The sequence below is a fragment of the Bemisia tabaci genome, chromosome 7 (assembly GCF_918797505.1).
Source record: "Bemisia tabaci chromosome 7, PGI_BMITA_v3".
Classification (NCBI taxonomy): Eukaryota; Metazoa; Arthropoda; class Insecta; order Hemiptera; family Aleyrodidae; genus Bemisia; species Bemisia tabaci.
Genome location: NC_092799.1, coordinates 39,029,584 through 39,046,212, shown reverse-complemented (window position 1 = coordinate 39,046,212; position 16,629 = coordinate 39,029,584). Strand labels below are relative to the sequence as shown.

Genomic DNA, 16,629 nt, shown 5'->3' with positions numbered 1-16,629 from the left:
TAGATAGAGTACTTCAATAAGGAGAATGTGGCCACTAAGGCTCATGGAGACCTTTAGGACCCCCAAAATAGCGGATCAAAGTGAAAGATGGTGTGAGCGAGGGAAAAGGAGTTGTGCCACTATCGCCAAGTTTGCAGCAAAATTTAATGCTAAACCTTCATTGGTCATCTAATTAAACTACTTTTGAGCATTGGCGGATCCCGTAAATTGTCAACATCGTTTTTTCTCCATTTAAACCTATGGAATTGTATCGATTCCCGGAGGAGCCAGGTGCTCCGCCAAGAATCGATTATTTAACATAGGTTTAAACGGAGGAAATCCGGTGTTGCCAAATTTCTGGTTCCGCCTATGCTTTTGAGAGGAGTTTCCGCCTCCGCCCTTAATGAAAATACATAAAATAACGTAACTTATGCCGCACTCTTGTTTAGCTCTGTTTAGAAGTTCACGCATACTTCCATATTCTTAATATTCCCCCTCCGCCAATACTTTCGCTTGCAATTATTCTAACCAGGCTCTAACCACAAGGCCATTTTATGTTTGAACATTTTCAATGTTACTTTAAACCATTGTCTGGAAAATTCAATCACTCAAACTTTGAACGAGCACAATAGAAAGATACGAACAATGGATCTGGATTTATGAAATAAAAATCAAAAAACAATGGACAGACAGTTGCTAAAAAATTTGTGAAGCGCATATATTTCAACGAGTGCTCGAGTTCCGCTGAGGATGAGGAGCTTACATAGAGTTCCACACGGAAACTGAGCCGGATTTTCACAAGAGAAGCCACCTAATTTTTAGTTTATCCTCCAAATTTGGCTGAATTAACCTTATACCAAGGTAAGTAATGAGAATGTTGAACTTTCTCCTACTTTCAGAGTTAATTTCTAAAATGTTGATGGTTTCGTCATTCGATGACCACACGGAGAGAATGTTTCATATGTTCCGTCAAGCACTTGAAAGAGGGGACTGACATGTCGTCAAGTGCATGTTTTTTTGGATATTGTCCATAGTTACCCTTTACAAAGGAGCAGGAAGTACGGTTTTATACGATTAATTTTGCTTGCCGCTCCATTTAAATCGAGTTACTAAAAGTTTATAGAAAGCTGATATTTTTTAAAGTTAAAAATTTAATTTTTTCTTTTTTTTAAAAAAAAAAAAACATTTCAGTTTAAGAATTAAGATTTTTATGGAACGAAAGGCAGTTAAAATTTTTCAGGGAACTTCAGACTTTCGTTATCAGTACTTTACAAGGGGGAGGGATTAGTCTGAAATTCCGAATTTTTGCATCATATGGTAAATGAGCGTTTTAATGGTATTGCAGTCGTCGAAATATCACAGGATGGATTTCTTAGAGGCCCTGTTTTCGCTGCCGCCCTTGCTGTACGCACCCCTTCTGGTGGGATCCCTGTGCTTGGTGTTGAACTACTTGGTCTACTCGCGGCGCGTGGCCCAGTGGCGCAAGTCGAACATCCCTTTCCTGAGCCCGAGCTTCCTCATCGGGCACAAGTACTTCTGGGGCGTCGGGAGCAACTCCGCAACTGTCGTCCCCCTCGATCGCATCTACCGGGAGAATAAAGACAAAGACCTCGTTGCTTTCTTCATCGCCACCATGCCTGTCGTTCTGCTTCGAAAGCCGGCACTTATCAAGCAGGTTAGTTGGACGCATTTGGCATTTCAATAGAAGAGGTCTATCTGTATCACGAGTTTTTGAGAAAGCCCTATGGGATCGTCCACGTAAAAAATAACTTTAGTTAGAAAAAGTGGGAAGAGAATATTCGAAAACTATAAAGAATTTCGGCATGGAATTTGGTGTGTATCTCATAACACCCTCTACGTCGCGTCGCCTCTCTCGGCATAAGAATGATCTCCACCATTTTTGGGTTACTAAAGAGTTCTCTCTGACCGTGATTCAAATTTTGATACTTAAACTCAACTTACGGAAATCTAGCTGGGAGAGCTGCCAACCTTCATGGTTGACGGAGTTTAGAGTTTTGAAGCCAGGAACCAAGCTAAATCGCTCGCTGCTAATCACTTAGCATGCCCTTAAGCTGTTTCTGGTAATTTCGAAAGAAAAAAATCATCATCAAAAATGACCTATTTTCACGTGAATGGGGGAAGCATTTAGAAAAGTGCTATTACTTTGTGAGGAGATAGGAATAATGTATGAGCTTGTATGACGAAGGAAGGGATATATATAAAGTCGCTTTACAACGCACTCTGGCGTTCTACGACACCCAAACGCCACATATCGACGGTGAAAGTCGGCAATCACATAACTCGTTTGCGGTGTCTGAAAATCTCCGCCTCTACGTCATTTTTTTAAAGGAGAACAAATTGATATTATTTCTTGAAGTTTTTGCAGAATTTTCTTCGCATTGAGAAGAAAAATCATGACAGTTTTAAAGAATTGCCGTTGAGTAGTTTTCCATTTAAAAAATAAAGTATGACAGGAAGTCTGCGACGTCGCAAACCGAGTTATGTGATTGCCGACTTTCACCGTCGATATGCCTGTCTTCCCAGAGGTTATCGGGCAACTGACACCGCAACATCTCTTCGTCAACGCCCTGCCGCCAATCCTTTACGGGACGTCCCCGTCGCCTCTTCCCAGGTGGTACCCAATCCAAAACTGGATTGGATGAATTGGAATGGATTTTTGGCGGCGATCTGCCGGACGAAGGAAGGGACGAATTTCTAAAATTCCGAACTGGAGGATGACGTAATAAATCAATAGTGGCCTCTCACCTCTATCAGAGCTTGCTCCTAAAAGTTGAGAAAATATTTTGATTTTTGCAGATATTCGCAAAAAATTTCGACGAAGCGTTCAACACTGGGTTTGCAGTATCCCGCAAAGATGAGATCGAACCACATACGTTGAGCCAATCCTCGAACAAAAGCGTCTGGAAAGCCCACCGAAACGCGCTTTCGCCCTTGTTTGCGACGTCGAGGTTTAGCGGTGAGGGATTCGCCATGATCAGGCACCACATCGCCCACATGTCGGCCCACGTTGAAGAAACGCGCCTCCAAGGGAAGCCTATCAACACTAAAGAGGTTTGCATATTGCATAATCACATTTAAACGGAACCATTGCTTAGAACAGATCTTGAAGCTTATCAGGCAGAAACAGATACATCAGCCTCATGGAGCATACTCATAGTAATGATTTTTCCTGAGAGAATAGTACACAACTTCCTGCTTTCGTTCCTTTCTAGGTGGCAGTGAAATTTTTGCAAGACATAATTTGCAAAAGCTTTCTCGATTTGGACGTCAACTCGTACGAAAAGGAAGGTGAATTTCTTAAGTTTCTTAAGAGTTTCGTTAAGCCAGGATGGAGCCAACTACTTGGCATTTTTGCCCAGATGCACTTACAAAGAATACCAAAACTGGATTCGTTGAAACTCATCACTCAAAGGCACATTGAATTCATGAGGAGTTTGCTTCAGAGGCAGATGAAGCAGAGAAGTAAGAACAATGACAATAAAAATGACCTCATCAATCTCCTCATCAGGCTCAAAGAACAACAGCAAGATAGAAAATTGGATTCAGGTATGAGAACGTCCAATTAATGTTGAATTTTCATAGCTTAAGGATGGCGTAAAATAATCGAGGTCTGGATTTTCCAAGGTTACAGAGGTTTCAAGCTACTGATGTTAGCAATTAAACATTTTTGAGGCACTGAGAACATGTATTGGGTGAATATTCGAAAAAAATTAAAGTAATACTTTAATATCACGCAAAGTACCCCAAAATTCTTCACGCAAAATCTTATGTGTTGAGTAAAATCGAACGAAGATTATGTTACGCGCGTCAGAAATATCTAAAATTTATTCTTTAACGCCTAATTTTGCGCGGTTCATTACCAGGGCCGGATTAAGGGGGTGGCCACATGGGCCGTGGCCCATGGCGGCAAATTTTGCAATTTTTTCTTAAATGTAGGTATAAAAATAAAATTGCAAACGGGCAAAGGCGACAAAACCTTGCATTTCCTGTGAGTATCGTAAGTTCTAATTTTGTCGTTTTGCTGCGATATAAAAGACAGCACCTTCAATTAGTCGAGTTATGAGAGAAACCAAACACACGATTTGGCCAGAACGCTCATTTATGAACATTCTTGGCCGTTTTGGTCTAACATTGGAATCTGAAATTTGTTAGTGACATTTTTGTGTCAGAAGGTTGACTGCCCTTTCATTAGTCTAGTTGAGAGAAAAACCAAACACGCAATTTGGCCTGGAGCGGTCTGGCGCAGAGAGCAATGATGACGAGGACTTGAGATGAAAAGCAGAGGCCCTCGGCGCGGCGGTCGGCATGTAACACATATTAGCGCCTATAAGACTGCATGAATACTTCACACATTGCGTCAAACACAGTGCGTTCAGCAGCGGTCGCCGTGTAACACATAGCGCCTATAAGACTGCATGAATACTTCACGCATTACGTCAAACACAGTGCGTTCAGCAGCGGTCGGCGTGAAAGGCATAGCGCCTACAAGAGTGTAGGAATACTTCACACATTGCACCAAACAAAGTGCGATCAGTACGGCGCGGCGGTGGAGGTTAAAATTATTAAACCACATTTATGATTGTTCTTTCATAATTTTTTCGTTCATTTCTTATTAATGGAAGGCACTGTCCACACAGAGAAAGGTTTACGGAACTTAACTTTCGCGCCAAGTTCCGTGAATCGTTGCTTGTAGTGTTGACAGGGTTTCCGCGAAAAATTTACCCAACACGAGTAAACGCATCTTATGCATCCCTCTCCCTCCGGCACGTTCACTTGACGGTTTTGATTGACGTTTCAAAACGAATGAGATGGGGGCGGCAAAATACAGCCCAGGGGCGGCAAGTAGGTAAATCCGGCCCTGTTCATTACGCATTATCAAATTTATTTCCTCCAGGGCCAGTATTTTCAATTTATTGGCTGTTGAAACTGCACAGAGAGACTTGTAATAGAATTTTTCATATCGAAGCACGTTATACCAGTGCGATTCTAAAGTTAAACACAATTTTCGAAATAATTATCATATTCGGGTTTGATTTTCTCACACCTCTTTTTGATCGATCATTATTTCACTGTTGACAAAAGAAAATGCCTGCGGATGTGATAAATTTCAAAATACACGAAACGAATCAGACAAATTGTACTTCAATGGAGTGGATTTCGGATATTCCTGGTGTGCTCAATGTGATCAACGTGCAATTTCACATGGGAAAAAAGGCCTCTTACTTCACTATTTTTCTTGTGTGCAACCAACCCGTTTGAAGTTTAAAATTTGGCTGAAATTTTGCGCTAATGCAAGAGCTAGTAACGGAGAATGGCAAAATCTGCGAAGACTGTGAAAATGGACGACCACAATTGTTTTTCAGTGTTCATTTTTACCATGTACATTTTCAAAAAGAGTATTGAACATTTATAGAGATGGACGTCACAAATGAAATGACCAGTCTCGGATTCTCTTTGTTGCTGGGAGGTATCAAGGGCAATAAAGCAGTCGACAACATGGTGAGTTTTACCATGCACCTTTTGTCCCTCAACCCAATATATCAGGAGCGAATAAGACGAGAGGTGGAGGATGTCATGAAAAATCACGCAACTACAGAATTCACATACGAGGTTGTTCGCGATCTTCACTTTCTCAACCAGTGTCTACACGGTGAGTTCAAAAATTTAATGAGCGTCACTCCGAGACAAAAATAACAATTACACTCGGTTCTTACTGTTTCCTGGTAACTGCGTTGTGTTTTGCGCTAAATTCAACCTTCACAAAAACAACACGGTGTGCCAAAATCAACACGAAGTTTGGGTTGGATTTTCTTTCACTTCCTGTATTAACCGAAAGTATTACGTGAACATAAATATTTCGTACAGTGTATCGTCAATAGTTCGGAGGTATTTACATAATAAGTTCATTCAAACTCATCGTTGAATTATTTTTTCTCTTCTTTCTTTTTTTTGAATAATTTCAAATATGTGCGATTTCAGAAACGGCACGATTGTACCCGGTTACCTCAGCATTAACGAGGGTTTGTACCGAGGACTTCTCGCCAGCTGGCACCGACTACAATTTTAAGATAGGCGAGCTTTTTATTGTCGACCCTTACTCAATCCATCGGGATCCAGAATACTTCGAGAACCCGGATGTGTTCGACCCGGACCGGTTCAGCCCGAAAAACAGGGACAGCAAATCAATCGATGCTTTTCTTGGCTTCGGCAAAGGACCCCGAAAATGTCCAGGTAAGATCCTTGAGGGCCATCTGACCGGCAGTACTCAAATGTAAAAATACATCCCTGCTTAAAACAATCATGTTGAGTCGGTACCATTTTGGAATTGTGTTGATACCATGTTTGTCACTGTTCAGCAATTTGACCAATTCGGTAGTATGTTGAAATCATATTGATGCCATGTTGATAAATGTTAGCGTAAACATAGTAATGCAGATTCCTTTCCACCACGATCGGTTTTAGGACAATTACATAATTCATAATTAACAATTCTTACATAACAATTCTTTACATAATTAATAATTCTTGTTATATTTTTTTTTTAAAAAAAAATCGATTTTTGAATTCTCGTTTAATGTCAAATAGGTAACAACGTTGGTCTTTTGATTGCGTCGACTCTGATTGGTTCTCTGGTGCAAAAGTACGAGGTGAGACCACGCTCTCACACGAAGCAAATGGATGCTTTCGATTTCCATCCCCGGAGTTTCGCCATCGTCCATAACGATGACGTCCTCGTTGACCTCATGCCCCGAGAAGTTCTCACTCACTGATTATTGATCAAGAATAAGAACAAGCTGGCAACAATGCACTTCTTCCTTTTATACCCATCATAAGCAAGCCAATCGTCGATTGTTGCAGGTGTACTATTAAGGGTGGAAGCCAGGTTTGTAAACTTTCGAGATTGCCATTGCGTAAAGTAGCCAAACTGTTAATTGACAAGAAGTATATTATTATAAATAATAAAATATTCTTTTAATTGATCCTTTCTCTTCTTTCTTTCTTTCTGGATCCCCACTCTTTACGCGATATTAGCGCAATTTGAGCAGATGGCGTTACAGTAACAGTCATTCGGGGTTCGAAAAAATTGCATCGAGCATTTGAGTCTATCACTTTCACGAATTGGGACCGAATGAACTGATTTTACAGCGAGAATCACGAGTCACCTTCAATTCGATTGATATGTAATATAAGCCACTCGGAGGTTGATATTGTTGTATCTTTCATTAGAAGGCTCCTGCAGCGTTCACCCGGTATAGAAAGGATATCTGTTCGGAGGTGAACTCTCCTTTGCTCTGGTTCCGAATTACGTTACCATCGCGAGCTCAACCTCAAGGAATATTTTCCCAAGCATGAGAACCGATTTAAACACACGGAATTTGCATTATCGTGTTATTCGAGATTCAATTAATAGGATTAAAAGAGTAGTTTAGTTATGAAATAACCCATCTCCAAAAATTTCAAGTTTTTTCTTCTATCATGCCTTTGTGCAAAAAACACCTGTCAAATGCAACTTTATTGTTTTTTTTTTAAAGAAAGAAAGAATTAACCTCTCTTAAGTGTGGCATTCAACAAGTTTAGCAGGCCGCGTTCTATCCATATTTATTCCGTTATATCCTTCTCCATACCGATTTACCACGTCCTAAACTTAAATATTCCATGCATTTCTACCTGATGATGTACCGGGATGTGTTTGGATTTACTTATGCCAGTTCACCCTGATTTAATGCGATGAATGCATCCCAGTTCATGAAACTTTATCGCGATTTTTGTCTTTTCATCCCGATTTTTCGATCTATTTTATTCCGGGGAATCTTGATAAATCCCGTTTTACCCCAATCAAGCATGAGGCGTTGCCTCCTAGTTGAAAATAACGTCTGTGGGTTTTACATTGGTAGCAGAATTTTTGCAGAATTTGCAGAAAAATTTATTTGAAACCCTTCCGCTGTTATCTTCACCATTTTTGAGAGGAGTTGTCACTTCTGCTGTTATGGAAAAAATAAATTACGTAACTTTTGCCACTCTCACGTTAGGCCTTGTTTAGAGGTTCCAGGCGTACTTCCATTCTCTAACCCCCCCCCCTCTCCGCATGTTCGCTTGCTATCAATCAGCTAGGCTCTGACCTCGAGGCCGAGGCTTCCATATATTTTGAAAGTTTCAATGTTGCTTCCAAACCATTGTCCGGAAGACGAAATCTTTCAAACATTTGGAGCACAATAGGAAGATGCGAAAAATGGATCTTAAATGTTACAATGAAAATTGAAAAACAATGAACGGTGAGTAATTATATTTTGTGAAATGCATACATTCTGACACGTACGTCTTTTCCGCCTAAAGTAAGAGGCTTATATAAAGTTCCACACGGAAGCTGGGTTAAACATTTGCAAGATTCAGCCTCTAACCTAATATTTAGTTCATTCTTAAATTTTGTTAGGAAAGTAAAACTGATACCGAGGTACGTAATACAAGTTTTGAACTTCCCCCTATTTGTGAATTTTTACCATGATGTTGATGGTTATGTTGTGTGATAAATATATGTACAAAACCTTTCATACGTTGTGTCAAGCACTTGAAAGAGACACAGGGTTTTGCCGCGAGTATGTAAAAGGGGGCTGGGGGGGCATGTCGTCAAGAGAAAGTTTTTTTGGGGAATTGTTGATAATTTTAACGAATGTATCGCATGTTTTTTTTTTCAATTTTTTAGTCAAAAAGAATAGTTAAACCACCAAATTTTTCTCTATTTACTAATATTTCAACGCCGAATATGCAAATCAGCAATGAATACATATCTTATTAAATTAATTGTATTTGTTTCTTCAATTAAATTCAATTAAAACAAAAAAAGTTTATAGGAAGCTAATATTTTGTAAAGTTGATAATTTAATGGAAACTTCAGACCTGCATTATGGATACTTGATAAGGAGTGTGGAGAGGGTCTAAAATTCCGAATTTCAGCATCACATGCTAAATGAGCGTTTTAATGGTATTCAATGTTACTTCAAACCATTGTCCGGAAAATCAAATCTTTCAAACTTTAAACGAGCACAATAGAAAGATACGAACAATGGATCTGGATTTATGAAATAAAAATCGAAAAACAATGGACAGACAGTAGCTAAGATATTTGTGAAGCGCATATATTTCGACACGTGCTCCAGTTCCGCTAAGGATGAGGAGCTTACATAGAGTTCCACACGGAAGCTGGACCGGATTTTCACAAGAGGAGCCGCCTAAGTTTTAGTTTATTCTCCAAATTTGGCTAAATTAACCTTATACCGAGGTAAGTAATGAGAATGTTAAACTTTCTCCCACTTTTAGAGTTAATTTCTAAAATGTTGATGGTTTCGTCATCCGACGACTGCACGGAGAGAACGTTTCATACATTCCGTCAAGCATTTGAAAGAGGGGGCTGACATGTCGTCAAGTGCATGTTTTTTTGGATATTGTCCATAGTTACCCGTTACAATGGAGCAGGAAGTACGGTTTTATAAGATTAGTTTTACTTGTCGCTTCATTTAAATTGAGTTACAAAAAGTTTATAGAAAGCTGAATTTTTAAAGTTAAAAATTTAATTTTTTCTTTTCTCAAAAAAAATATTTCAGTTTAAGAATTAATAATTTCATGGAACGAAAGTTAGTTAACATTTTTTGGGGAACTTCAGACTTGCGTTATCAGTACTTTACAAGGGGGGGGGGGGGGTTCTGAAATTCCGAATTTTAGCGTTTTCATGGTGTTCCAGTCATCAAAAACTCACAGAATGGATTTCTTGGAGATCCTGTTTTCGCTGCCGCCCCTGCTGTACACACCCCTTCTGGTGGGATCCCTGTGCTTGGTGTTCAACTACCTGGTCTACTCGCGGCGCGTGGCCCAGTGGCGCAAGTCGAACATCCCTTTCCTGAGCCCGAGCTTCCTCATCGGACACAAGTACTTCTGGGGCGTCGGGAGCAACTCCGCAACTGTCGTCCCCCTCGATCGCATCTACCGGGAGAATAAAGACAAAGACCTCGTCGCTTTCTTCATCGCAACCATGCCAGTCGTTCTGCTTCGGAAACCGGCACTTATCAAGCAGGTTAGTTTACGTTCGATAGGAAGAGTATGGACATGTTTGTAATTCTGAAACTTTATACTCTTCATCTGCAGGTACTCCAGGTAACTCCTGACACGTTTAGACAGAGGAAGTCTAGATGTGAATCAGTATAGTTTTAGAAAGAAACATAAAAACCATTCACAAGAAGAAGGACCTTAGTGACAAAGGGTAGAAAATGAATGCTTCAAGCTTTGGCTTAAAAGAGTACGCATTTCGACAAGAAAAGAGCATGCACATATTGAGTGAAGCTCGTTATGCTGGACCAAACCTTGTTGTCATCTCTTTTCAGAATTTCATGCAAAACATGATGAAACATAGATTCATTTTTTTTTTCACAGATATTTGCGAAAAACTTCGACGAAGCGTTCAAAACTGGGTTTGCGGCGCCCCACAACAATAAGGTTGTAGAGCTCATGTTGGGCCAATCTCCTTTCAAAAGCGTCTGGAAAGCCCAGCGGAGCGCGCTTTCGCCCATGTTTGCGACGGCGAGGTTTGACGGTGAGGAATTCGCCAAGATCAGGAACCAGATCGCCCACATGTCGACCCACGTTGAGAAAGCGCGCCTCCATGGGAAGCCTATCGACATCAAAAAGGTTTGCACTATCGCATTTACACATTTCTCCCCTTTTCGAACATAGCTAGCTCGTCTCGCAAAAACATATGTATCAGCTTTGCACAGCATAGTAAAAAGTGAGGGGAATGCCTCCTGGCCGCTACGTGGTCCAACATCAGAAGGAGCTCGGCGCTCTCTAAAGCCCGTTTCGAGATGGCTTTACTAGAGCGGGCTGCTATCTCCCGGCTGTGGCAATCTCTTATCAATAGCCGCAAAAATCATGAAAACCGGCTCAGTAGATTTCTTGAACGAATTTTTATAAAAAATGAATGTTATTATTCACATCTTTCAATGGTAGGATCCACAACTTTAACACGGAATGTAAAAAAAAAATCAATATTTGAATTGAGCAGACTTATCAAGGGCAGGGTGGCATGGAACTTAAGAAAGAAATGAAGGATTGGAAATTTCAGTGAAATGTTTCATGGAATTTCACAGGGCTGTGAAATATTTCGTATTCCTCAGGGGCTGGAGTATGCAACCTGCATAAACACACAAAACACACAAAACATCGCAACATCAAACGCACAAAAATAAGTCACAATTTTTTAAGATGTAAATGTGTTCTGCTCCTCAATTTGGATGCAATCAATTTGCGATTCGGAAAGGAGCCCCGATTTTTAAAATTGGCTTTCTAATCTTTAGGGGGTCATTTTTGGGCCTTGGATGGTCCGATTTTGGATTTTTAGGGGTCAATTCCACGTGAAATTTTCCGTGCTTTTCAATTCTGATGCGATCTATCCGCTATTCGGTCGGGAACCGTGACTTTTAGCATCGTGACCCCCCTTTACCCCCCAAGGGGGCGTGGGGGGGTTTCGGGACCACGAAATTCGGATTCCTTGGGGTCAATTCCCTATTCAACCCCGCGGTCTCCGACTTCGTACGACCTATGCCAACCGAGAAAAAGGCCTGGTACGGGTGGTCTGAATCACCCTGTATTACTACCAAATTATGTACCCGAAGACTGACGAAGATGGAATTTAAAGTGAGATTCCTTAACCGCAAATCCCTTCAAAACTTCAGATCGACCGCGAGGCTCTGAAACTTTCCACAAGCACTTTGTGATGAATTTCTGTTGGTGGTGAATAGAAACATAAAGGATGCACTGTAAATCAGACGACGGGAAAGAGCGGCGGAACCTCTAAAGCTGGTGCGTCAACGCGATCTAGCGGACAGCGGCGTCGCGACGCCGCGAGGTAGGGCGCGCAGGTCGCAGGGGAGCGGGGCCGCGTGAAGAGGAGTTCAGCAGTGGGGAGGGGAAGCGCGGGTCGCGGGGGGAGGGGCGCTAATGTCTCCGCTAACTGGAGTTGGGGGTCCTTATTCATTCTCATTGGTCCATGACATAACCTTAAACCTTCCGCTCAATGCCGCAAACAGCTGACGTGTCGATGCTGCGCCAAGAAAATGAACCGATCCCAAAGTAGCACAGTAATACGTCACTAAAATGAAGAGATCACGTGACTGTTCGTAATATTTTCAAATCGATCTGAAAGTACCGCCTCGGATATAAGTATTTAAAGCATAAGGAGGCCCTAAAATACTTTAACCAGGTAATACGTCCGTGCGAGATTGTTATGCTTAAAAGCAAAACATTTCACGAAAACTTTTACGAATACCAGATGCAGAAAAAAATCCAATTTTCCCGGGTGTACCAGAATGGCGTCATTACCCATAAGGCAAAAGGGCATGTAGTATAGTACATGTTACATCGGGGGAGTCGAACGGTTGGAAAGGGCGCATCTGGTACCCAGAAGCGCCCAATTAGGAGATCAGAGAGCTTATGTGTATACCTAGTTATGATTTTCCCCGAGAAAACTGTACATAAGACCCTGCTTTCGTTATTTGTCAGATGGCAATGAACTTTTTCCTGGACAGCATCTCCAACAGCTTTCTCGATTTGAACGACAACTCATACGAAAAGGAGGGAGAATTTCGTAAATTCGTTAAGAATTTTATCGAGCCAGGGTGGGACAAACTGCTGAGCGTATTTGCTCAGATGCACCTCCAAGGGATGCCAACTTTGGATTCGTTGCAGTTCATCACTCAAAAGCACATTGAATATATGAAGACTTTGCTTCAGAGGCAGATGAAGCAGAGAAGTCAGACTGGTGACCAAAGAAATGACCTTATCGACCTCCTCATCAGACTCAAAGAACAAGACCAAAATGGAAAACTGGATTCAGGTATGGGGACGTTCAAATTGTCACATTTGCATAGCTCGAACATTAAGGATAAACAAAGAGAATCATCAAAAGAGAAGAAGCGTTAAAATCGATAATCATCTGCGTCTTGATGCTCCGGGGAGTAAATCGTGATAAATTGATACGATCATGGTTGCAAGATATTTCGGGCAATTTAGGTCTCCCTGTGCAATAACAAATCATTGCGGCATTGAGGTCATTAACTGTATGATTGATGTTTTAAAAAAATTCGAAGTATTGAAAATGGGTTTCCTTCACAAAAAAATTTTATTCTAACTTACGTATGTTTTAACCTAACTTGAGGTCAAATCGAACATTAACTACACTGAGCTTCAGGTATTCTAAAATCCATTTTTGAACGCATAATTTACGGAGTCCATCACGCATGTTCAAATGCACTGCCTTTGGGCCAGTTTCCTCTCGTCGTTGGCTATTACGATTACCCATGATACTTGTAAGGTAATTTCCTTACTTGAACATGTAAAATCGTGAATGTTCGAGAATTTCACAAAATGTATGTATTTTTCCCCCATTTAGGTATAGTTTTCTTAAATCTCCTCTGATCAAACCCTTTTTTGCTAGTATCTAAAAAAATGTTGGAGGACGCAACAAATTAAGAAATTTACAAAAAGAATTACGTGCATTGTGCTGTCAGGCGTGGATTTCGGACATACCTGATTCGTCCAATGTGGTTTGCATGAGATTTTGCAGGCAAAAATCCCACCAATTTGGCCGCTTTTCTGGTGTGTAAAACCCCGTTCAAATGTTAGTAAATTTGAAATTTTGAGCTGATGTAAGGACTAATTATGGAGCTTGTAAAAATTTGAGGAGAGGCTGAGAAAGGGACACCCAAACATTTTTCTCCGTGTTTTCTTTAAGATAATATTTTAAGAAAACAAGGCCTTAAAATTTTTAGAGATGGACATGACAAATAAGACGATGGGCCTTGGATTATCCTTCCTCCTGGGTGGTTTAAAAGGCTTGGGGACAGTTGACATTTTGATAAGTTTTACCGTGCACTTGTTATCCCTCCACCCGGAACATCAGGAGCGAATAAGACAAGAAGTGGAGGAGGTCATGAAAGAACACAATACCACGGAAATCACTTACGAGGTTGCTCGGGATCTTCACTTCCTCCAGCAATGTCTACGCGGTGAGTGCTACATTGCTACAACTTTCAGACAATCTCTTTGTAACAGGCCTGCGCACGTTTCTCGGCTTTTTCACTGGGGCTCGTTTTCAATCCCCCCCCCCTTTGAATTCTCCGAAGAAAATTCTACCATAATTTTGCCGCGAAAATAAAATTTTCTGCTGTAAGATTAGGAGGCGGGAGCATCCAAAATAAAGAAGGATGTGGGAATGTTAGTCTTTCCTCTTTGACCTCATGAAACAAATAATGCTAAGACGTTGTGTGATTTTATGCTGTTCTGCGCCGTAAAGAAGAAAAATCAATTTCTCAAAACTATGGGGCGGGGTTAAATTGGCACCTTTTTGGGAAAACCTGTGAAAACGTCTACTCCTTTTTATAATTCCTAAATAAGAACGATGCCATAATATTGTGTACTATTTTGTGCCACGTCGCAAAAATTATTTTTACCCTGGGGATTTGATACTTAAATTATGTTTAAAGAAAAATCTAGTCCGTCAAAACTCCACGGGAATTTTCTTGCATATTTTATCAAACTCACGATCAGTATGTTCCCTTTCTCTCTATTTTTACTAATTTCATATTCGTGCAATTCTAGAAACGGCACGTTTGTACCCGAATACATCAGCACTAACGAGAGAGTGCACGGAAGACTTTACGCCGGCCGGCACCGACTATCATTTTAAGAAAGGCGAGCTTATTATTGTCGACTCTTACTCCATCCACCGCGATCCGGAATACTTTGAGAATCCGGACAAGTTCGATCCGGACCGCTTCAACCCGGAAAATAGAGATAGTAAATCGGTTGATGCTTTTCTTGGCTTCGGAAAAGGACCCCGAAAATGTCCAGGTAAGATCAAAGAGGGCCATCGGAGCAGCCGTATTTGATGCAAAAACGATCATGTTAGTACCATTTTGAGATCACGTTGTAATTAACGTTCCATTTTGAGCCATGATGGTGTTGGAGCCATGTCGGTATCATTTTGGTGAGTGAAACATGGTATCATGTTGCTGCAACATGGTATCAAAAATTCAACATTCTACCAACTTGTCTCAAAATTTGTTCCATATTGATAACAGATTGGTCATAGAAAATTTGACCAATTTATCACCATATTGGTACCATGAAGGGTACCATTTTGATATAATGTTGATACCACACTGGCGTCACCATGGACAGGGGCAATTCTTGGAAGTTGGCAATACTATGTTTTTCCTCAATTAATGTATAAAAAAACATCGATATTAGGGGGGAGGGGGCAGCTGCCTTGCCAGAAATCAATTGTTTTACATATCGACGGTGAAACTACCAAACCACGTATCTCGTTTGCGGTGTTTAAAAATCTACGCTCACATTTTATTTTTTGGAAGTAGACCAAATCAATATCATTTTTTGAAATTTTCACAGAATTTTCTCCGCGCGAAGAGGAAAAATCACAGAAATTTTCAAGACTGGACGTTAAATAGTTTTTCATTTAAAAAATAAAGTATGACAGGAAGTCTGCGACGTCGCAAACCGAGATATGTGGTTTGGTAGTTTCACCGTCGATATACATTTAAATGGATGAAACGCAGAATTGTTAATTTCCAAATATCGTAACTATAAACATGGTGCCATTTTTCACTTCCCAAAATGGTCGTTTTTAGCAGGTACGGCTTAGAATTTCAGCAAAGTACGAATGGAAGTCATTTTCAAGTCTCTCGATAAAGATACGTCCTATTCCCTTATTTCCACCCAATTACATCCTAATAAAATGAATTTGTTATAATTATTGTTCAATATGAAACAGGTAGCAATGTTGGTCTCCTACTAGCGTCGACTCTGATTGGTTCTCTAGTGCACAAGCACGAGGTGAGACCACGCTCTCACACGAAGCAAATGGATGCTCACGATTTCCATCCCCGGAGTTTCGGCATCGTTCATAAAGATGACGTCCTTGTTGACGTCGTGCCCCGAGAGATTCTCGCTTATTGACTACTGATCGATCACGAATAATAACAACCTATCGCCGATGTATTTTAGGACGCCTTGAAACAATGGTGATTCTCGCAGGTTGGCAACAATGCACTTCTTCCATTTAAATCCACCATAAAAAATCAATGGAATAGGTGATCTGCCGAGCCAATCATCGATTGTTTTATATTGGATGTTTAATTATAGGTAGAATTCAGCACTTTGACTTGCGAGACTGCCACTTCAAACAGTTTTAGTTAAACTTATTATTTACAGGAAATATATTATTTTAAATTATAAAATATTTTTTAATTAATCTTAGCTCTTCTTTCTTTCTTTCTGAATCCTCACTCTTTACGCAATATTAGCGCAATTAAAGCAGATGGCGTTTCAATAAGAGCTACTCGGGGTTTGAAAAAGTTGCATCGTACATTTGAGTCCATCACTTTTACGCATTGGGCCCGAGTGAACTGATTTTAGAGCGAGAAACACGATTCACCGGGACGCGTTTGCTACGGCGCCTTGATACAACTATACAACCTCGACGGATGTCCGTATTGCGTTCAAAAGATTGAAGGTGTTTTGACTTCCTACGCACTAACTGAAGTTAATTCGATCGACGGACGCGTT

The 16,629-nt window shown here is 40.6% G+C and overlaps 3 protein-coding genes across 8 annotated transcripts in view; 2 read left to right on the top strand and 1 right to left on the bottom strand.

Annotated features, from left to right (window-relative positions):
* Positions 1-16,629, bottom strand: part of Mip (Myoinhibiting peptide precursor) — a 219,822-nt gene that overhangs the window by 173,537 nt on the left and 29,656 nt on the right. The gene's annotated exons all lie outside the window — the stretch shown is intronic.
* On the top strand, positions 54-6,980 carry LOC140225162 (cytochrome P450 9b2-like). Its single transcript, XM_072302982.1, has 7 exons — positions 54-840; positions 1,325-1,654; positions 2,797-3,051; positions 3,213-3,546; positions 5,414-5,650; positions 5,980-6,231; positions 6,586-6,980. The coding sequence occupies exons 2-7, from the start codon at positions 1,343-1,345 to the stop codon at positions 6,768-6,770; spliced, it is 1,575 nt and encodes a 524-aa protein (XP_072159083.1). The 5' UTR covers positions 54-840; positions 1,325-1,342; the 3' UTR covers positions 6,771-6,980.
* Positions 8,193-16,315, top strand: LOC109044163 (cytochrome P450 6k1). 2 transcript variants are annotated; one of them, XM_019061726.2, is made up of 7 exons: positions 8,193-8,452; positions 9,737-10,066; positions 10,423-10,677; positions 12,547-12,880; positions 13,815-14,051; positions 14,644-14,895; positions 15,836-16,315. In XM_019061726.2, exons 2-7 carry the CDS (start codon positions 9,755-9,757, stop codon positions 16,018-16,020), a joined length of 1,575 nt encoding a protein of 524 aa, XP_018917271.2. In that variant the 5' UTR covers positions 8,193-8,452; positions 9,737-9,754; the 3' UTR covers positions 16,021-16,315. The 2 variants fall into 2 exon arrangements, with proteins under 2 accessions (XP_018917271.2, XP_072159082.1); XM_072302981.1 differs by lacking the exon at positions 8,193-8,452 and adding an exon at positions 8,874-9,277.

Bases quoted from the DNA above. Each gene is read 5' to 3' on its own strand.
- LOC140225162 (XM_072302982.1), top strand. From the start codon at position 1,343: ATGGATTTCTTAGAGGCCCTGTTTTCGCTGCCGCCCTTGCTGTACGCA. The intron at 1,655-2,796 runs GTTAGTTGGACG...TGATTTTTGCAG, and splicing joins AGCCGGCACTTATCAAGCAG to ATATTCGCAAAAAATTTCGA. The intron at 5,651-5,979 runs GTGAGTTCAAAA...GTGCGATTTCAG, and splicing joins TCTCAACCAGTGTCTACACG to AAACGGCACGATTGTACCCG.
- LOC109044163 (XM_019061726.2), top strand. From the start codon at position 9,755: ATGGATTTCTTGGAGATCCTGTTTTCGCTGCCGCCCCTGCTGTACACA. The intron at 14,052-14,643 runs GTGAGTGCTACA...GTGCAATTCTAG, and splicing joins CCTCCAGCAATGTCTACGCG to AAACGGCACGTTTGTACCCG. The intron at 14,896-15,835 runs GTAAGATCAAAG...AATATGAAACAG, and splicing joins AGGACCCCGAAAATGTCCAG to GTAGCAATGTTGGTCTCCTA.